Source organism: Grampus griseus (assembly GCF_964374135.1).
Source record: "Grampus griseus genome assembly, chromosome: 6".
NCBI classification, from domain to species: domain Eukaryota; kingdom Metazoa; phylum Chordata; class Mammalia; order Artiodactyla; family Delphinidae; genus Grampus; species Grampus griseus.
Window position 1 is genome coordinate 80,342,053 of NC_139000.1, and position 22,454 is coordinate 80,364,506.

The following is a 22,454-nucleotide window of genomic DNA, read 5'->3' on the forward strand; positions in this document are numbered from 1 at the left end:
GCATCCCACAGGTCTTTTGGGCTCAGTCTGCTTTTCTTTATTCTTTCTTTGTAGACATTGCTCTATATTCAAGTTTGCTGATTCTTCGTTTTGCCTGCTCAGATCTGCTGTCATACCCATCTAGTGAACTTTTTGTTTCAGTTAGTATATTTTTAGCTCCAGAATTAAAACTACTGAAGTATAGAAAGTTGAACATGAAAGCCTTCTTTTGCCTTCTTCCAGAACTAACCATGAATCCTTTCTGATTTTTGTGTACATACAAAAAGCCATGCAAATATAGGTGCTTGTTGAGGTTTTTTTTTGTTTGTTTGTTTGTTTTTTGTTTTTTTTTGTTTTTTGTTGAGGTTTTTTAAAGCTTTTTATTTTGATACAATTTCACATTTACCAGAAAACTTACAATGATAGTACAGAGTTCCTGTATACCTTCTATTGAGATTACCTACATGTTTCATATTTTTGTTATGTTCTTCACTCATTCTCCTTTCCTATCATCTATCTGTTCTCTATTTGTATTTACATATACATATTATTTTTTTCATAATTGCTTGAAAGTAAGTTGGGGACTTCCCTGGTGGCGCAGTGGTTGAGAATCCGCCTGACAATGCAGGGGATATGGGTTCGATCCCTGGTCCGGGGAGGTCCCACATGCTGCAGAGCAACCAAGCCTGTACGTCACAACTGCTGAGCTCACGTGCCACAACTACTGAAGCCCGTGTGCCTAGAGCCCGTGCTCCACAACAAGAGAAGCCACCACAATGAGAAGCCTGTGCACTGCAATGAAGAGTAGCCCCTGCTTGCTGCAACTAGAGAAAGCCTGTGCACAGCAACGAAGACCTAACACAGCCAAAAATAAATAAGTTAACAAAAAAAAAAGGAAAAAAAAAAGAAAAGTAAGTTGAAGACACGGTACCCTATTACTGCTTTACAGTGCGTGCTTCCTAAAAATAAGAACATTCTCTTACATAGCTACATACTAATGATCAAAATCAGGAAATTAACTGTTGTTGAATCACCCATTGTCCAGCAGCATTCTTATAGCAAAAGAACATCCTGGATCATGCATTACATTTAGTGGTTTTGTAGTTTTAATTGCCTTTCATCTGAAACAGTTTCTTAGTCTTTGTCTTATGACTTTGACATATTTATAGAGTACAGACCATTTATTTTATAGAATGTCTCTCAAGATGGGTTTGTTTGATATTTCTTCGTGATTAGATTCAGGTTGTTTGATACTTCCTCATGATAGTTTCACTTTTGGCAGGAATACCACAGAGTTGATGTGTTCTCAGTGTATCATATATGGACGTGTCAGTTTGTTCCATTACTGGTAATGTTAATTTTGATCACTTGGTTAAGGTGGTGTCTGCCAAGATAAAGTTACTGTTTTCTCCACCATACTTAATAAAAAATATATTGTGGGAGATACTCTGAGACTATGTACATATCCCGTTACCCTTGTGGAACTTGAACCCACTTGTTTTAGCATCTACTGATACTGATTCTTCAGATTATTGATATGATGGTTGCCAATTATGAGTTAGGTTTAATTCACAGTTTTAGAAAATTAAAATGTGATTATTCTGCAGCCTCTTTCATTTTACACTATAGCAGTAGCATCTTTTTATTTCTTTATTTTAGAAAGTTCCAAACTTATAAATGTAGATCTAGCCATAACAGCTGTCAATCTGCCTTTCTTCCTCCCTCTCTCCCTCCCTTCCTCTTTTTCTTTCTTTCTTTCTTTTTAATAAATTTCAGGTGTACAACATAGTGATTCACAATTTTTAGAGGTTATACTCCATTTATAGTTATTATAACAATCTTATTTCATATACATGCCCTCTTCCCAGTTATTTTGGAGCAAATCTCAGTCATATCATTTCATCTGTAAATATATTTTTGTGTATCCCTGAAAGATAGGAATTATAAAAAAACTGTAATACCATTGTCCTACCTTAAAATTTAACTTATTTAATATTATCAGATATCCAGTTAGTGTTCATATTTTCCCAATTGTTTTCACTTTTTTCTTCAGTGTGTTCGGATTGGGATCCAAATAAGATCTGTATGTTGTGATTGCTTTATTTATTTAAATAATATTTTTTAAAATTTTAATTTAATTTAATTTATTTGGTTGCGCCAGGTCTTAGTTGTGGCTCGCCGGCTCCTTAGTTGCAGCACGTGGGCTCCTTAGTTTCGGCATGCAAACTCTTAGTTGCGGCATGCATGTGGGATCTAGTTCCTTGACCAGGGATTGAACCTGGGCCCCGTGCATTGGGAGAGCAGGGTCTTAACCACTGCACCACCAGAGAAGTCCCTGTGATTGATTTAGATTTATTGCTTATGCTCTTTTTTAACTTACAGATTCCCTCCTTTCTATTTTTCTTTTTTTTTTCTTTGAAATTCTGTGTTGAAGGAAACAGTTTTTCCTGAAAAGTGTCTTACAGCTAGGAGTTTGCTGTTTAATTCAATTTACTACTATTTCAATTAGAATTTAGTGTCTATATATAAATACAAGTATACATATATACAAATATATGAGGTTTGTTTCTTATTTTCCTTTTTTTCTCCTTCCTTTGTCAAATTTTGGTATCAGTATTATGCTAATCTCATATGGTAACTTGGAAATTTGGCAACATTAATTCAATAGGTACTAACTGAGCACTATTTACAGACACTATGCTTGGTGAAATGGTGAACAAAACCAAAGTGGTTCTTGTACTCATAGTGCTTAAAGCCTAGTGGGGAAAGCTAGGCAATAAATAAACCCTGTATAAAACTACAAAGTGCAAAGCTGTGTTTGTTTCCATTTTACATGTTGGAATAATTTAAGTAAAATAGGAATAATTTGTTGCTTAAAGACTTGCTAGAACTTTAAATAAAATCATCTATTCTGATGCTTATATTTACATAAAATTATTTTATTTGCCTGTGGAATTACTTAGCAACCCTTACCTTCTCCCCTCAGATCCTTGATATTCTGTGAAGTTGTGCCATTTTTATATTGTTTGTTCCCTGGTATTGCCCAGTGTTCCCCTGGGGGTATGAGTTCTCAAGTTTGGTGAACAAGGCTCTGTTACTTCTTTGTTTCTATGGGAGAAAAATCATTGAGATTTCACATGACTGAAACAGTCAGAATGATGCAATCCACTGAGTGTGAAGACTCTTGAAAAGACAGAAAAATTATGTTTTTGATTACTTCTCTCAGGTCAGATTAATAGCCTCTGGTATGATAATTAGCTTTTTTGTATTTTAAATTGATCAATTATTTTGTATGGGCTTCTAGTAGAGTGAAATTGTTTTATTAGTGTCAAATAGTAAGCGTTTTCTTCTCCTTCAAAAAACATGGGTGTGGACTGTGTATACCTACTGAGTCATAGATTCAACAAGTAATTACATGTGTTTATGTGCCCTCATAACTAAGAATATGAAGTCTTGTGATATCTTTCTTATATATATTACTATAAAAACGATTGAAGTACTTAGTTATAAAAGAATGTGTCTAGACCCTTAAAGGTTTTGCAAAGATTGTCAGAGGTAATTTACTCCAGACCTCTCTTTTTACAGAAGAAGCCGTGAATTTTTTTTTTCTTCTTCTTCTTTCTTTGAAAGGTTTTGACTGGCTCTAAGCCATACCAAATTGATGAAAGAAGTGAGACTAGAACCTAAGTTTTTAACTGTCCAGAGTGCTCTTTTCTCGCTTGTATTCTGCCATAAGTTGTGATGTGGTTTTTGAAAGAGTTGGGGAGGAGATGATATTTTTGGTTCAGCAATTTCTTGAAATTATTTTTTCCCAGTTAATGTTTATTAATAGTTTAAAAAATTAAGTTGGATAGGTTTATGGCCTTATTTCCTCTTGGGATGTTGTGCTCTTACTTGCTGAACTCTAAATTACATTAAAGGGAATGTTAAGTGAATTTTAATGAATTGGTTAAGATATTGACTTGAAATTTTTAATTGGCTAATGCTTTATGTCATGACTCCCAATTCTAGTTTTTAGCTAGTCAGTACTTTCCTGTTCTTACATTATGTTACCCTCACAGGCCTTACCATTTCATACTATTTATTGGTAACTACAGGAAATCATTGTTTAACTTTTTTAAGGGCATTGTTTTGTCTAGTTTCATTCCCAAGTTACGTATTAGCGATATAAAATTATCATATTTTCAGAAAGTTTGAGAGGGCAAGAAGATATGAAAAGGCCACCTCTGCTAAAGATTAGACACTGTGCTTAGAGGATTAAGAGGAGCCCAGAGTCCAGGAAAATCCTTGTTTGGATTTTTCTTGACCCATTTTGGAATTAACTAGAGTTCTTAACTGCAGTTCTGATAAAATCACATTGGGTCAGTAACTTGCTTTGACACTACTATATTATCTTTTTTATGTACTACTTGTTGCTTTTTAAATTTTAGTGAGCTGATATTTAACTATAACCAGTTTTTTTTTTTTTTTTTTTTTTGCGGTACGCGGGCCTCTCACTGTTGTGGCCTCTCCCATTGTGGAGCACAGGCTCCGGATGCGCAGGCTCAGCGGCCATGGCTCACAGGCCCAGCCGCTCCGCGGCATGTGGGATCTTCCCAGACCGGGGCGCGAACCCGTGTCCCCTGCATCGGCAGGCAGACTCTCAACCACTGCGCCACCAGGGAAGCCCTATAACCAGTTTTTATTAAACTGTGAAATGAACTTTGCATTCAGTCACATTTGCTTGTTTTAAAGCCTTTAGTATACTATATGGTTAGTAGCTTTGGTAAAAACCTCATTTGCAAGAGAAATTAATGAGAAACCTTGTACAGTACCAGAATTTGACTTTAAAAATAACCTTTTGTTTTCAAAGTTTTTCATGAGGCAAGCACTTTGTTGGATTTTAAGTCTCAGAAAGTTGTTTTTGCCCACTAGCTTTCTGTATAGAGTGAAATAGTTTTTATGTACTTGGGCAGTTGTGCACTGTTACTGTACTTTTGTTTGTTTGGAATTTATTTTGGTATGGAAGTGTGAGGTGAGCATCCAACTTTACTTTTTTCTAGGTGGCTACTCAGCTGTCTCATCACTTCACAGATTTTAAATGGCACTTTATTTATTTATTTATTTAATTATTTATTTTTGACGGTATGCGGGGCTCTCACTGTTGTGGCCTCTCCCATTGCGGAACACAGGCTCCGGATGCGCAGGCTCAGCGGCCATGGCTCACAGGCCCAGCCGCTCCACGGCATGTGGGATATTCCCGGACCGAGGCACGAACCCGTGTCCCCTGCACCGGCAGGTGGACTCTCAACCACTGTGCCACCAGGGAAGCCCCACTTTATTTATTTTTAAAAAAATATTTATTTATTTGGTTGCTTCAGGTCTTACTTGTGGCACGCAGGATCTAGTTCCCTGACCGGGGATCGAACCTGGGCTGCCTGCACTGGGAGCGTGGAGTCTTAACTGCTGGACCACCAGGGAAGTCCCTTAAATGGCACTTTAAATGTCTACATTTGGGGTATCTTTAGGGATTTCTACTCTGTTCCATTGATCTGTTTATGTGCCAGTACAGCACAGCTTTAAGTGTTGTATTTTGTAATAAGTATTTTAATATCTGATAGGCTATTCTCCCTTTATTATTTTCTTTGGAATTTTCTTGGCTACTGTTAATTGTTATTTCCATATGACCTTTAGAGTCAGCTTGTCTAGTTAAAAAAATGAAAACAGAAGACTCCAGTTTTCATTTGCATCATGCCAAATTAATATAGCAACTTAGGAAGAGTTGATGTTAATGATGTTGTGTGTCCTAGCCAAAATTATTATATATTTTTCTGCAATTGTATAAGTCTTCTTTTGTGTCTCAGTAGCTTTAGTTTTCTTCCGTTACATCTTAGTTTATTCCTACTTCTTATCTCCTGTGGTATATCATGCTTCCTTTATACTTCTTATCTGGTCATTGTATATATGAAGAGTATTTGTTTCAGAATATTCATTTGTAATTAAACACCTTTTTGTATTATATTTGTAATAGTTTTTCAGTTTTTGGTCTTCCTTGGGAAAGTCTATCTTCTGACATTTTATACTTTTTACTTCTTTCATCTGATGTTAAATAAAGCAATTGTGATAATGGACATCTTTGTCTTGTTCCTGTGCTTAGTGGAATCTTTGTATAGTTTCCCCATTAGTCAGCATTCTCTGGCTTTGATATTGAGAGGGATGATTTTTGTTATTGTTTTAACCTTATGTTAAGGACATGGCTATATGATTTTTCTTCTTAGATCTATTATATATGGTGAATTATATCAACAGATTCCTAATGTTGAACTATCCTGTATTGATGGAATAAATCCCACTTGGACATGATGTATTCCTATAATGTACTACTAAATTTGTGTTTTTTATTTTGAGGATTTTTTAATCTGTATTTATACATGAGATTTTTCTGTAGTTTTTTTCTTTTATGGCGTCATATTCTTACTTAAAAAAAATTAGAAACCTTCCTTCTTTTCTTATGTTTTAGAACCATGAAAATCTCATTGGACTAAGGTTTCTTTTGGGTGGCGAGAGCTCTTTGATAATTTTTTTCTCTTTCCTCTTTGGTTATAGGTCTGGTTAACATTTCTGCCTCGTCTATGGTCAGTTTTGATAGTTAATATTTTTCTAGAAGATAATCCATTTTATCCAGGTTCTCAAATGTATTTGACAGAAGGGGAACAAAGCAATGACTTGGGATTATTTTAATTTCCTCTATTATTTTGTATACATATCCACCCCCCGCCCCCTTTTAAAATTAAGTTAGCTGGATGGTTATAATTTTCCAAAGAACCAGCTCTTGGGTTTATTTATTAGTTGATCTATTTTTCTTATTTTTTTTTTTTTTGCGGTACGCGGGCCTCTCACTGTTGTGGCCCCTGCCGTTGCGGAGCACAGGCTCCGGATGCGCAGGCTCAGCGGCCATGGCTCACGGGCCTAGCCGCTCCGTGGCATGTGGGATCCTCCCGGACCGGGACACGAACCCATGTCCCCTGCATCGGCAGGCGGACTCTCAACCACTGCGCCACTAGGGAAGCCCTGTTTTTCTGATTCTTAATTGATTATGTTCTGTTTATATCTTTGCTGTTTCCATTCTTGTGTTTTCTGTGGGTGTGGTTATTTATACCCTAAGTTCTCATGCTGTGAATTTTCCTCTGAGACTGCTGTGTGCTATAGATTTTCCTGAGTACTGCTTTAGCTGCATGTTGTAGGATCTCAAGTGCAGTATTTTCATTGTCGTTATCTTTTTGCCACGCGGCTTGTGGGATCCTAGTTCCCTGACCAGGGATCGAACCTGGGTCCCCAGAAGTGGAAGCGTGGAGTCCTAACCACTTGACTGCCAGGGAATTCCCTTTTGGTTCCTGCTTTGATCCATGAGTTCTGTAAGAGACAGTTTAGTAATTCAGGTAGTAGGACTTTTTTGTTTTCTGATGTAATTAAATTATAATTTTTTGCCTTTTGACTATTGGCTGTGCTACTGTTGATTTTTGAAATTCATTGGAATTTTCTTTGTGGCCTAATAATTACTCAGTTTTTTGTAAAGTGTTCTGTGGGTACTTGAAAAGGTGTATTCTGCTCTTCATCATGGATTGCATTCTTTATCGTCAGTAAAGTAGGACACCTATTACACTTCCATGAAGTCTGTTACCTAGAACCATTTGTATGTTTTCAGGTATTCTTAGTGGTCTAGAAACCTCCGATTTATTCTTTCTTCTGTCTCTGAGATTACAACCTTTTACTAGTTACATACTATATTGTTTCTCTTTTTGTTTTGTTTTGTTTTAACATGAAAACATCACTTCCTTTATTTTGGGTTCCCAAAGTCAAAAATAAGATTAGAACTAATATTCAGTCTATCACAGATATTTACTATGCTCAGTGCAATAATGCACTAACAGTTAAAAAAACCCACTGCAATATTGTACATCTTTTCTGTGTTTTACATCATTTTCCCCACAGCTATTGAAAATTCAAGTGTCAGTTTGAAACACAACCTACATGACAGGCTATAAATTGTTAATAGTTCTGCTTCTTTGGAAAAGCACTATTGTGGCATTTGCTCATTTTAGCAGACAGCACAAGGGGAAAAAAATAAGAAAAAATAGTTCTCTTATCAGTGTCTGGGGTTTGTTTTCCCTCTGTTGCTCACTATATTTTTTTCCCCTTAATTACAAAGTATGTGTATGTATGTCAGTTGGTAGATTTGTTCTCAATATAGGAAAGTTGGAAAGCAAATAGCATAAAAAGAAAAAACCAAAAGCCTCACCTGTAAACCCATCACCCAGATATAACCACCATTATAAGACTATGTCTTATCCTTATTTGTTTCCATATTCACATAGATATACTGCCCTCTTTTCCAAAATGGCAAGGTGTTTAACATATGGTTGCCAACTTTTAATTTTGCCAGTAAAGACATCTTTATTTATTTATTTATACAATAATTTTTTTTTTTTTTTTTTGTGGTACGCTGGCCTCTCACTGTTGTGGCCTCTCCCATTGCGGAGCACAGGCTCCGGACGCGCAGGCTCAGCGGCCATGGCTCACGGCCTAGCTGCTCCGCGGCATGTGGGATCTTCCCGGACTGGGGCACGAACCCGTGTCCCCTGCATCGGCAGACGGACTCTCAACCACTGTGCAACCAGGGAAGCCCCATAAATTTGTTTTATTTATTTATTTTTGGCTGCATTGGGTCTTCGTTGCTGCGCGTGGGCTTTCTCTAGTTGAGGCGAACGGGCTTCTCATTGCAGTGGCTTCTCTTGTCGCAAAGCACGGGCTCAAGGAGCGCAGGCTTCAGTAGTTGTGGCACATGGGCTCAGTAGTTGTGGCTTGCGGGCTTATTTGCTCTGTGGAATGAGGGATCTTCCGAGACCAGGGATCAAACCCGTGTCCCCTGCATTGGCAGACAGATTCTTAACCACTGTACCACCAGGGATGTCCCTAAAGACATCTTTAAGACGTTACTGTGTAAATGATATCACTGAACCTGAATACTGAATATTTAATTTGGAAACATGAATATTTTTCCTTCATTTTATTATACCATTATAGATTTATGGTATGTTTAGAGTTGGCTGATTATTCAGTCTACTACCCTTATCTTACCCATGAAGAAACTGAGGCTCCAGAATGTCTCTTGAGACCTGAGAGAGAAGAAAGCTTTTTGTCAATGAGTATAATATAGTCTAGTATTGACATTTTCATGGCATTTACATGTGTGATTTTTTTTTTCTTTTGGCTGTGCCACATGGCTTTGACATTTTAATGGCATCTACGTGTGTGATTTTGTTTTCTTTTTCTTTGGCCATACCACAGGGCTTGTGGGGTCTTGGCTCCCCGACCAGGGATTGAACCCGCGCCCTTGGCAGTGAAAGCTTGGAGTCCCAGCCACTGAGTCCCAACCACTGGACTATGCCAGGGAATTCCCTACACATGTGATTTTTGTCATATATATGTTGTATGGGTGTTAACTTGGTTTTCAGACTTGAAATTTGATGATTTCCAAAGCCATCTTTCTCTGTAAATTGGAGAATTTCCAGGATTAATTTGCATCTTGGGAAATTCCTGATTACAGCTCACATTGTGTGATTGGGATAGCTTACTGAGTTGTTAAATTGCTGTTTTGTATTGGGAAGATGTTTGTAGTGTGTAATTTAATGATGATACAAGAAAGGGAAGAAAGAAAATTAGAACATTAATATTAAATTGCCCTTGGGCTTTCTCTTCCCCTTACGAAGCTGCCTGGGCCTTGCTAATATGTTTTCATTCTCCTGGTCTCCTACCCTTACTTCCTTTCCCCTACCCTCCTCACCTTTCCCTTTTTTCATTCCTTACTCTATCTCTCCTGCCTCTTGCATTCTAACTCCTTCTCTCCCTGCAGTTCTATTCTTGTTACCTATTTCCCCATCTCTCTTTGTTCTTAGATGTCTTTAATCAGTGATTCAAAATTTTAAGTTATCCAGTTTTCTTCCTGTAGCGTATGAACTAAAGTGGCATTGAACCAGCAAAATAAAACATTGCTTTTAATTCTTGGTTGCTTCAGGGAGTTCTACACTTTATTAGTGTAAAGTTTATGAATTAAAAATGTGTGTACGGGGCTTCCCTGGTGGTGCAGTGGTTGAGAGTTCGCCTGCCGATGCAGGGGACATGGGTTCGTGCCCCGGTCCGGGAAGATCCCACGTGCCGTGGAGCGGCTGGGCCCGTGAGCCATGGCTGATGAGCCTGCACGTCCGGAGCCTGTGCTACGCAACGGGAGAGGACACAACAGTGAGAGGTCTGCGTACCGCAAAAAAAAAAAAAAAAAAAAGTGTGTTATTGTTAGTAGAAGCATTTATATTTAATAGAAGCATTTATATTTATTTTAGCGGAAATTTATGATGCTTAAGATTTTTTTTCTCACGTGAGCATTTGTAATTTTACATTTGGGGCAAATACATTTTTTTCAGTCTTGTTTTGTGTACATTTGTTACTTAGGAAAAGCAACTTGTAAAAACATTTTAAAACTTATACTTATTTCCCATCACTTATATGCTTTTAATGAACACTCTTTGTGCCATCACAACCTATTTTCTGAATTTTCCATAATTTAATCATTTTCATGATTGAACATTTAGATTATAGGAAAGTATTATAAAATAAGTATTTACAATTAAATAAAATATAGGAAGTTTATGTGGTAGCTCATACACACACACAACACACACACACACACACACACACACACACACACACACACACACACACACACACACACACACACACACACACACACACACACACACACACACACACACACACACACACACACACACACACACCACTTAATTTTGCTCAGATGTTCCAGGAAAAAAAAGTTGACCCTAAGTAGCTATTAAAATGCTTTTTTTTTTTTTGTGGTACGCAGGTCCCCCACTGTTGTGGCCTCTCCCGTTATGGAGCACAGACTCCAGACGCGCAGGCTCAGTGGCCATGGCTCACGGGCCCAGCCGCTCCGCAGCATGTGGGATCTTCCCGGACTGGGGCACGAACCCGTGTCCCCTGCATTGGCAGGCGGACTCTCAACCACTGCGCCACCAGGGAAGCCCTAAAATGCTTTTGATACTTCAGAGATAGTGAAGTGTTACTGCATAGCAGACATTAGAAAAATCTTTAAGTGACCAAATATGGATGGATTTCTCATATTCTTATGGTTTGTGGAAAATATAATAGGAGTTACATTCAGTGAACTCTTTTAATATTTAAAGAAAACCCCTAGATAATCTGCATTTTATCAGCTCTATTGAGGCATAATTTTAAAGAATTTTCACCTGTTTTTTAGTAATAAGGGGTACTGTGTTTTAATTTTCATTTATTAGTCTTTTCAACAAATTTTGCTTTGTTGCTGATAATATGCATGTTTCTTTTTTTAATTTAATTTTATTATTTATTTTTGGTTGTGTTGGGTCTTCGTTGCTGCACGTGGGCTTTCTCTAGTTGAGGTGAGCGGGGGCTACTCTTCGCTGTGGTGCGCATGCTTCTCATTGTGGTGGCTTCTCTTGTTGCGGAGCATGGGCTCTAGATGCGCAGGTTTCAGTAGTTGTGGCATACGGGCTTAGTTGCTCCTCAGCATATGGGACCTTCCTGGACCAGGGATCAAACCCGCGTCCCCTGCATTGGTAGGTGGATTCTTAACCACTGCACCACCAGGGAAGTCCCAATATGCATGTTTTAATGGGGTAGGGTGTAGTTATTGATTTGCATTTCCCTGACTAGTGAAAAATGTGTTAAACATCTCATGTGCTTCTTAGTCATTTGTGTATCTTCTTTGGAGAATTGACTATTCAGATTCTTTTGCCAACTTTCTAATTGGATGTCTTTTTATTATTGAATTGTAGAGTTATTTATATATTCTAGATACAAGTCCCTCAGATAGATAATTTTCAATATTTTCTCCCTTTCTGTGGGTTTTCTTTGGTTGAGGCGTTTTTAAAAAAGCCATTAAAAATTCATTTAAATTTGATTGATATATATACACTAATATGTATAAAATGAATAATAAGAACCTGCTATATAAAAAAACAATAAAATTCAAAACTCTTCGAGGGAAAAAAATTCATTTAAATTTGGTGGAACTTCTTTAAAACATTCCTGATGTTAGCTTGTTCACAGAATTATTTATTAAATCAGAGTCCCCCCCTCCAAAAAGAAATCAGAGCCTCTCCCAAGCCATTTACCTCTCAAAAACAGCTGCTGCTTCAAACAGCTGATATCCCACAATATCAATAAATATTAGGAACACAGAGATGAAAACACTGATTTCCTGCACCTGTCTGTGAGCATATTCCCAGGTCTCATTGCTGGATGCTTAGATTCTGCTGCTTTCAACAGAGATTTAGAAAAAATACATTTCTGGTCTGTACCTCTGTGGGAAGATTGAGGCTGCCAAGAATCTTGCTTCTGGGTTTAAAAGTTTCCCTGTATTATTGTGGTTTATGTACATTATGATAACTCTGAAGCCTGTAAGAGTCTATGAAATGTCTTCTATACATAGAAGAAAGTTAAATCATTTTCAGTGTGGTTTGTTGGTTCTTTGAAAATTGATGATCCATATACTTTAAAATTTTAGCTCTCCATTAACTAGTAGAATATCAACCAGAATGTTTCATGCCAACATCATGCTGGAAAACTTTTAAAGTAAAGCGTTGAAGAGATTATAAAATTAATATTTGTTTGCCATACAGTGTTCAGAAACTGTAGAAAAATTTTATGAATTATTCCTAGTGCTACCACTTAGAGGTAGCCACTTTAAATATGTTTAATGTATTTCCTTCCGATGTTTTTCTTTTCACAAATTAAAAAACGTCGTTTCTTTTAAAATCTGTGAATACTTACTTTTTCCATAATACTTTTTTTCCTTAAAGGGGTTGAGCACAACACTGAGTCTTCTACTCAGTGTTGTGGTTAAGTCCATAGCAGTTAACTAACCAGTAACTTTCTGTGACTAATGGAAATGGCACAGTAATTGTTCGCTGTTGACACTTAAAACTATACTTGAATGACATTTGCTGGCTATTAGGCCTTAATATGGGGTCACCTACACTACCTACAATGTGGCATCACTGGACGTCAGGACAAATATATGCTCTTGCTACTGTTATAGTATGACTTTCTAACCAATGTAGGACAGATAAGTTGGGATGTGAAATAAGCTACGGAAATGCCTCTGTGAAGTGGCCTTGGCAAAGTTAGAATCAAGAATGGGCTATTGGAAGTGGTTTGTTTTGTTTGTTTGGTAGCTGCTTCCCCCCCCCCCCCCACTAAAGAGAGTTAATTTATTATCCTTCAGATTGTAAAAATTAATGAATAAATTTCTCTTTTACCAATGACTGAAATTGTTACTTATTTCACTCATAATAGCCATTATGAAAGTGAAAAAATATCACTCATCTTTCCTTTCCCTTCCTCTGTACCTAAATAATCATTCTTTAGTTTGCATACCTTATCAAATTCAGAGCTACTTTTTTTTTTTGGTAACAGCTTTATTGATATAATTCATATCTCATACAATTCAACCATTTAAGAATACAATTCAACAGTGTTTAGTATATTCACAGAGTTTTGGGACTATCACCACAGTCAGTTTTAGAACATTTTCATCACCCCATAGAGAAATTTGGTTCCTGCTAGCCATGATGACTGCATTGTAAAAATGGTTTTAGCCTTGCTCTTTGCGAAGTTTAAAAGGTATTTTACCAGTTAAAGACATAATGTTAAAATAATGTTAATTGAATTTGTAATTTTCAACTTGTGTTTCATTCTTTCTTTCTAAAGGAGCCTAAGCTAAGAGAGAGATAAACTGATTTACTTGCACTTAAAATTTTTTTTTTGCTTTTAAATTGGGAAGAAATCCATTGTTAGAAACCATACTTCACTGTAGAAAACCCTTGTCATCAGGCAGAAAGCATACTAATAGAATTTGGTACAGCCATATAATATGTTATTTTGAATTTTGGCATTTTAAAAATGAAACTTTATTCTACTCCTAGTGGAGTAGCTTAAAATATTATTAGTGTTATTCAGTGATTCTATTTTATCTAATTTCAATGTGATGGGTATATATATATACACTTTTTAAAAATTTGAAGGTATAATTTACACAAAGTAAAATTTACCCTGTTTTCAGTTCTGTGATTTGTGACAAATGCATATAGTCCTGTAACCATTAGTGCAATCAAATATAGAAGTTTCAATAACTTCAAAAAATTCCCACATTCCCTTTTATATAGTCAGTTCCTTCCCCCACTATTAGTGTCCAGTGGCTAGATTACTTTTTTGTTTTTGTAGTTTTGCCTATTCTGGAATATTGTAAATGGAATCCTATTCCATACATATATGTATGTAACCTTTTGAGTTTGGCTTCTTTCACTTACCATAATGCATTTGAGATTCATCCAAGTTGTTGTAGTGTATTAGCATATCACATACAGTCCACCCATTTAAAGTGTACAATCCAGTGGCTTTTAGTATATTCACAGAGTTGTGCAGTCATCACCATAATCACATTTAGAATATTTTCATCACCCCCAAAAGAAACCCTGTAGTTCTTAGCCATAATTTCCCCATCCCCCTGAGTTAATTTTTATATACGGTGCAAGGTATGGATTGAGGTTTATTTTTTGCATACAAATGTCTGGCATCATTTGTTGAGAAGACTATCCTTTCCCCTTTGAATTGCCTTGCACCTTTGTTGAAAATCAGTTAACTATATGCATATGGGTATATTTCTTTTTTTTTTCACTGTCATTATTTTAATTTCATTTTGAACAAAAAATCCACTTGTTGCATACTTCACAGCACGCAGCTCTTCTGATCTACACATATCTGGGTCAGTTTGAATTCTTTTCTCAGTGAAGTACAGCCTAAAGTACTTGCGTGGTTGGTTGTTATGGTACATCTTCGGGACATTTTTTTCATATGGGTCTATCTGTACTCTGTTCTGTTGGTCTGTGTGATATATTTATGCCATTTCCATACTGTCTTAATTACTCTAATAGTAAGTCTTGAAGTTAGGTGGTAAGTTCTCCAGCTTTGTTCTTTTTCAAAATTGTTTTGGCTATTGTTTCCTTTGCCTTTACATGTAAATTTTAAAATCAACTTGTCAGTTTCTTAAAATCCTGTACAGATTTAATTATTTTGAATACTTTTCACATGATAGGTGCAATATACTCGCCTTCTTTAAAAAAAACTTACAGTAGAACATACAGGCATACCTCAGATATTGTGGGTTCAGTTCCAGACCACTGAAGTAAAACGAATATCACAATAAAGCAAGTCATGCAAGGTTTTTTGGTTGCCCAGTGCATGTAGAAGTTATGTTCTGGTGAGGGGACTAAGATCCCATATGCTGGGGGGGGGGGTGGGCAACTAAGCCCGAGGGCCACAACTACCGAGCACGTGGGCCACAGCTAGAGAGCTTTGTGCCGCAACTACAGAGCCCACGAGCCACAACTAGAGAGAAGCCTGCGTGCCACAATGAATTTCCCACGTGCTGCAACTAAGACCTGATGCAGCCAAAAAAAAAAAAAAAGGTTATTGCTAAAAAATGTCATAACAATTATAATAGTAACATCGAAGGTCATTGATCACCATGACAAATACAATTATAATGAAAAAGTTTGAAATATGGTGAGAATTACCTAAATGTGACACAGACACGAGGTGAGCAAATAAATGCTCTTGGAAAGATGGCGCCTTAGGCCTCAGACTTGCTGAATGCAAGGTTGAGCATACCTTCAATTTGCGCAGTAAAGTGAAGTGCAATAAAATGAGGTATGCCTGTAGATCATTTTAAGTATGATGCCTTGCATTGTACTGTAGGTAATACAGACTAGTAGAAATCATACCATATATTCATTGTATGCTTATGTCTCAGGCAAGTTAAAGGTCTAAACATCATATCAAGGGAAATAAACTTTTAGGTTGAAGGTCTCAGATTGTCTTTGCAAGAAAAGGACTTTGTACTGCTCAAAGTGCAAAGATAATACTAAGCTAGATGTGTGGTTTTATGGGTTTTTCTTCCTTCCTGTTTTGGATTTTTTTTTTTTTGGCCACACCACACGGCTTGTGGGATCTCAGTTCCCCGACCAGGAATTAAACCCAGCCTGGCAGTGAAAGCTCCGAGTCCTAACCACTGGATTGCCAGGGAATTCCCCTTTTTTGAAATTGTATACAAAATTAAAACAGTACAGAAGGTTGTATGTCATTGATTCCCTAATTCAGAAATGTCAGTCTTACAGTTACATTTGTCAGTAAAAGGTCTATATTTACATACTGAATAAAATGGGACATATAAAAAATCTTGACAGAACTACAAATATTGACATTAGTAGCTTATATCAGGAAGATAAATGTTTAGTAATTTTTTTTTGACAGTTTGTGTATAAATTGGTCAATGGCCAGTTTGCTGTTCTAATGTTTTTATTTTCCAGAACATGCAGATTCAGAAATGTTTTTTTTCTGGAAAAGTGGTTTCTCCCCCTTTCTGCTTTCTTTTTTGAGACTTTGGGACTGAGAAGTTTGAGGGTTATGTCAGTCCTGGAACCTTTTAGTCTTCTGGTTTCTTTTTGTAGTCTGAATTTTCTTTTTTTAAGCTATTTATTGATTGATTGGCTGCGTTGGGTCTTTGTTGCTGCCTGCGGCTTTCTCTAGTTGCGGCAGGCGGAAACTACCCTTTGTTGCAGTGCATGGGCTTCTCATTGCAGTGGCTTCTCTTGTTGAGGAGCATGGGCTCTAGGCACGAGGGCTTCAGTAGTTGCGGTGTGTGGGCTCAGTAGTTGTGCTGCATGAGCTCAATAGTTGTGACTTGTGGGCTCTAGAGCGCAGGCTCAGTAGTTGTGGCGCACGGGCTTAGTTGCTCCGCAGCATGTGGGATCTTCCGGGACCAGGGGTCGAACCCGCGTCCTCTGCATCGGCAGGCGGGTTCTTAACCGCTGCGCAACCTGGGAAATCCTCAATTTTCTTATAATGGTTTGTTTGTATCCCCTCAAGGCATAATGCGCCTAAGAAATATTTCTTTGTTTTTCAGGTTCTAAATGGCTTCTAAGAAGTTGGGTGCAGATTTTCATGGTAAGTGGACTGTTAGATATCATGGTTTAAGTTTTGATCTGATCAGAGAATTTGAAATCACATTAAGTAAGTGTCCCTTTTTGTTTATTTAAATGAGCGGCTTGAGGAAAATAAAGTTGTACAACAATGTAACATTCATTCCATAGGACTTCACATAACTTTAATGTGAAGTTCAAATGGATAAACTTCAGAGTATCTCTGTATTTATTGTACTTGAAACTGCTGGAGGTGGATAGGGAGTCTGCCTATTTTTGTTGTTTTTCAGCAGTATTTTGAAGTAGTTACCATTCCTTCTCCATCAGGAGAAGGTCCATCTCTTCTCCATCAGGTGTGAAAAATCCATCTCTTCTCCATCAGATGTGAAAAATTCTAAGCCTTTAGTTAACGTTTTATGATGTTTTGGTTTAGGTTTCTCCTCCCATAAAAAGAAATGATTTACTACAAATAAGACATGATTAGCAGATCAATATATTCCAGAAGTATCAGTAGTAGTAATTACAATTTTGCGTTTGTAACTAATAGTTTATCATCTTTTTCTAAGATATGGCCTCCCAAAATGGAGTACATTAATAAACTTTTATTATCTGCATTTGATAGGAATGGAGGTGCCTAAGAAGTTAAAATTAGACCCTCTTTTTGTACAAAGATAAGAATTAAACATCAGAAATATCCAGACAACACAATTATTTTAAAAGGGGTTTTAAAACTAATGTTCCATTTAAAAAATCGTGTCATTGTAAGAATGATTTGTTAGACTGTGTGGCAACATGTATCGTTATACTCTTCTGATCTACAAATGGTTACTTGATAATATCACTTTTCTGAGTCAGGGTGGTGCAGCAGTTCCTTGGTTTTTAACTTGCTTGTATATTTTTATACAACAGCTTTAATATTTTGAACTGCCACTGTGCATATACTTACATACATTGCTTGCGTATGTTTTGTTAAATTCTTTTGGAATTAAGTCATTCAGACTCTGGAATTTGCATTCTGTATAACCTGTCAGGCATCAGATCTTCAGGTAAGGTATCTCCTGTTGTTTAAGGATTATTACAGGGCTCTTTCAAAGTCTTCAAATGATATAGAGAGGCAGATCTGTAGTTGCCTCTGATCACTTTCTCAAGGGAAAAGAGAGGACAGAGCCAAGGAGAGAGGAAAGACCTAGGGAGAGAAAAGAGCAAAAATGAAAAACTTAAATTTATAATCTTATTTCAAAAGATATGTTTTCTATCTTGAATCTTTAGAAACTCCTTTTTGATAGGAGTCAAAATAAGTTGGACCCCAGTTTATATGTTCCAGCTCAACAATCCAGAGAGAAGATTATAATTCTGAAGTTACCTGATCAATGATGACTTATTTTTTTAGGCCTTCCTCCATCTCTTTACATTCCTAACCAAAATTTTATTGTTTAAATGAAATGCTCTACCTGAGTAAAATTTGAGAAGGATTTTCTCTTTCTCTCTTTGGCTGCTTCTGCTTTAATTTGCTAAGCTCCTACTTGAATTTCAGTGGCTTTAGTTGGGCTGTTAGAATAACGAATCTTATTTTTAGATATCATGTAGTTTAAGGAATAGAAATTAAAGGGAATAGGTGGAGAATATTTAATAGGCAATCTTGTAGGCATCTGCATGCAGGAAATCAAATTCAGACTGGCCTTACAAGGCTGAAATTAGAAAGCCAGGAAACTGAGGCTACTACTCCCTCCATCTTTCACTGCTTTTCTCTGCAGATGTGCTCCATTTTTATTCTTCTGTTTATAGACTTGCTTTTTTGGCCTACTTGCGTAGAGTGCACAGGGCTAAAAATGGCCACCCCAGTTATGGTGCTTCTTGCTTGATCATATAGTGGCTAGCATCATATAGCTGAAGTTTTTGTATCTTTTGGTCAAGGGCGTATCTGACGGGAACATTTTAGTTTATGAGCCTCTGGGTTGGTTCCCCCTAAGTTAGGTGTTATCTGACTCGGGGTTAGAGAGAGAGAGAGAGAGAGAGAGAGAGAGTGTGTAATTCTAGGGCACTTGGGGTGTGGACAAGGAGGTGACAACTGCTCTCATGACTGGATATGAAAATGCTTTTTATTCTGTTTAAATACTTGGGCTGACTATATCTTATGCTGTGCTGTCTTAGCACTAGTATTTGATTTTTCTTCAAGTTCATTCTTTTCAACTGAGGTTGAACTTCTTCCACTGTCATTAATAACCACATACCCCTAAATAATAGAATAAGAAATACAAACAGTTACTTTTCAAAGGCCTTTAAAAATATTGTCCTTATATCATGCAAATTGCAAACCTTTGGCTTAGTTTAAAGCACGCCTTTCCGACTGTCAATTCTCTTTAATTTTTGACTCATTTTCCACTTGTTTAATCTAAGAAAAAAGTTATTTTCCAGAAGTGACTTTTAAAGGATTTTTTAAAATGTTTCAGCAAACAGATAAGTTACTCTTTTAATATCTGGAAAAATGCCCTGATATTCTAATTTGGGAAAAAAATAAGTCTCTGTAATTGGACTTAATAAAACTAAACTCCCTCCTTTGAAATGCCAAGCTGTCATATTTATGACCATTTAGCTAACTTCTGGAAAGGTTTATTTTTCTCTTGGTTTAATTTCTACTAAGATATTGAAATACTTTTTCTATTGAGTGATAGAAAAAGGTGTTTTATTTTAGATTGTTTTCTTATTTTTATTATTGTTTTTTAATTTTTTGTTCACACTGTGCGGCATATGGGATCTTAATTCCCCGACCAGGGATCGAACCCGTGCCCCCTGCAGTGGAAGTGCGGAGTCTTAACCACTGTACTGCTGGGGAAATCCCAATCTGTTATTGCTTTTTAAGTACAGAGTAATGTAGAGCAGTCAGCCATCATTTAATCATTGTTCTCCTGTATGTCATATGCTGCCCATCCCCCTTCTTTTAAGACTTTCTTTTGTTTGCAACATTTTAACTATGATGTACCTTGGTTTGATTTTCTATGTATTTATCCTGCTTGGAGTTAGCTAAACTTCTTGGATCTGTTAGTTGATGTCTTTTACTACTTTTGAAAATTTGCAGCCATAATCTCTTCTCACATTTCTTTTGCTCCATGTCTCTCTCTTATCCTTTTGAGACTCTAATCACATATGCATAGGCTGTTTGATATTGTCCCAGAGATCTCTTAAGGCTCTGTTCCATTTTTTTTTTTCTTTTTTTCTCTTTGTGTTTCAATTCTTTTAATTTCTTTTGACTTAATTTCAAGTTCTTTGATTCTTTCATCTTATGAGTATTGTCTTCTGATTAGCATAGCCTGGCTTATGAACTATCAAAATTTTTTTTCTATGATACTTAAGTTTTCATTTTTAGCGTTTCCATTTGTCTCTTTCTATTTCCATCTCTCTGTTGAAATTCCCTACCTGCTCACACATGTTCACCTATTCTATTAGATCCTTTAACATATTTATTATAGTTAGTTTAAAGTTCTCTGATAATTCCAGTATCTTGGCTACCCCTGAATTTGGGTCTGATGACTGTTTCTTCTCTTGATGATGGATCACATTTTCTTCCTTTTTTGTGTGTCTTTTTTAAAATTTAATGCCAGATACTGCATATTAAAAAGCTGTTTTTGTAGGTTATCTTGTTTTTTGTTAGGACATGAGTAACATTTTCTTTTGACTTCACATCGTGTATTGATATCTGTATAATTGTGTGTGTGTGTGTGTGTGTGTGTGTATGCGTGTGTCTCGCTCTATTTATCTATTGATGTAATTTTGCAAGTGTTACCTGACTTACAGCTTTAAGGTAATGATAGTCATGGGATTGCAATTTTCAGTTAATTTTGAGTTTGATCTGTTTTATTCTTCTTTTTCAAAAACCTCAATTTGAACGCACAGTAAAATCTGAATTAAGCATAATCCAGTTGCTACCCTCTATTAGGAATTTCTCTCCCCACATGGAATTACCTTTTTTCAGAAAAACAGGCAGGTCACAAGATCATAAACATTATCAGCAATTTAGAAAGAAAGGAAACAGAGTGAAACCTTCCCAGAATTTATCCTGAGTCATTACACGTTCAGCCCAGTTCCTTCCACCATAGCATAATGGCGAGCAGTGTGCAGAACCTGACTTCAAGGAACTGCCACAGCCATCAGAGATGTACTTTCTTTTTTCTAAATGGAACTGAGGAAAATGGGCTCAGACATCTTAGAAAGATTTTCAGTAATAAAGACTGAAACTAAAAGGTACTTGGGGGTGAGCCAGAAGATTGTTAACCACAGTGCTTAATTCTCTGGGCCATGTGGTTGAGTTTTTATTGAATCTATTTAAAAAATAAAATGTATTGAGAAATAAGAGAAATTGATGTCTTTAAATAGATATTCTGATATATTGGATTAAAATGAATAGTTCCTAAGGCATAGTTGGTTATATTTGCAAAAATGTTCTTTTTAATCCTCACAGCAACATCATTCATTGTACTTATGGTAGTCTCTGGCCATCATTCAAAAAGTTGCTTTTCTTGTTGCCGCCTCTTAATGCCTTTTGCCCTTTAGCCCTACCCCCTCCTCCCAATAATCACAAAACTGTTTACTCATTCCCGGTTAACAGAGCTTAAAGGGGGGAGGGGGAAGGTTAGAAGATGTGCTAAGTCACCTTGGCATTGGCTTTGTTAGTGAAATGAAACTGCTTTTTAAAGCAATTACCTGTAATTGGTGCTAATGAAGGGAAACAGCAGTTGTTTCAAGGTGTTCTACTTGATCTGGTCTGTCTCTAAGCCAGGGCCTAGTTCCATTTATAGAATATAAATTGTCAGTGTATACAACACTGTCATAGTTTCCTAACTGAAAGGGTAGGCAAGGAAACTGAACACCCTTCTTGAAAGATATTATCATTTGGCTCAGCTATCTCAAGTATAGTACTTTTTAACAGATGGTTTTCTCCCCTCAACTCCCCATTACCAATCTATAATAGAAGTATTCAATTAAGAAAATTTTGTTAGTATTAATGTGGATAGGTTTTCTTAGATTTGTATATCATATATGCATATAAGTATTATTATAGATAGGATTTTTCTAATATGTGTGCGTTATATAATGAACCTACTTTGAATGTATACTTGAAATTTTCTTAAACAAAAGACTTAATTTTGTGATTATTAACTTGACTGTAAATCTTTCCAATGCTTCCTAGAAAATGCTAGTTCCAGCTTTGTTTCCAGTTAATCAGGGCACTAGCCAAAGTTAGACTCTAACTTTCAGTAACTTTTGAGCACCTGTTTCCATGGAAGACGGATAAAAGTTCTCTACAATTAAAAAGAGCGTTGCTTTTGATCTCTATAATATAAAGCATTTTACAAGTGGCAGAAGGTTTTAGTGTTATAACCAGAGTTT

At 36.6% G+C, this 22,454-nt stretch overlaps 1 protein-coding gene across 2 annotated transcripts in view; it reads left to right on the forward strand.

Moving 5' to 3' along the window:
* The window catches only part of UBAP1 (ubiquitin associated protein 1), a gene marked incomplete at its 5' end in the record, with an annotated part of 55,172 nt that overhangs the window by 14,079 nt on the left and 18,639 nt on the right, over positions 1–22,454 (forward strand). For both annotated transcript variants that reach the window (XM_082657245.1, XM_082657246.1), the window contains one exon: positions 17,054–17,094. In XM_082657245.1, the coding sequence (XP_082513371.1) occupies positions 17,061–17,094 (34 nt within the window). The remainder of the gene's footprint in view (positions 1–17,053; positions 17,095–22,454) is intronic.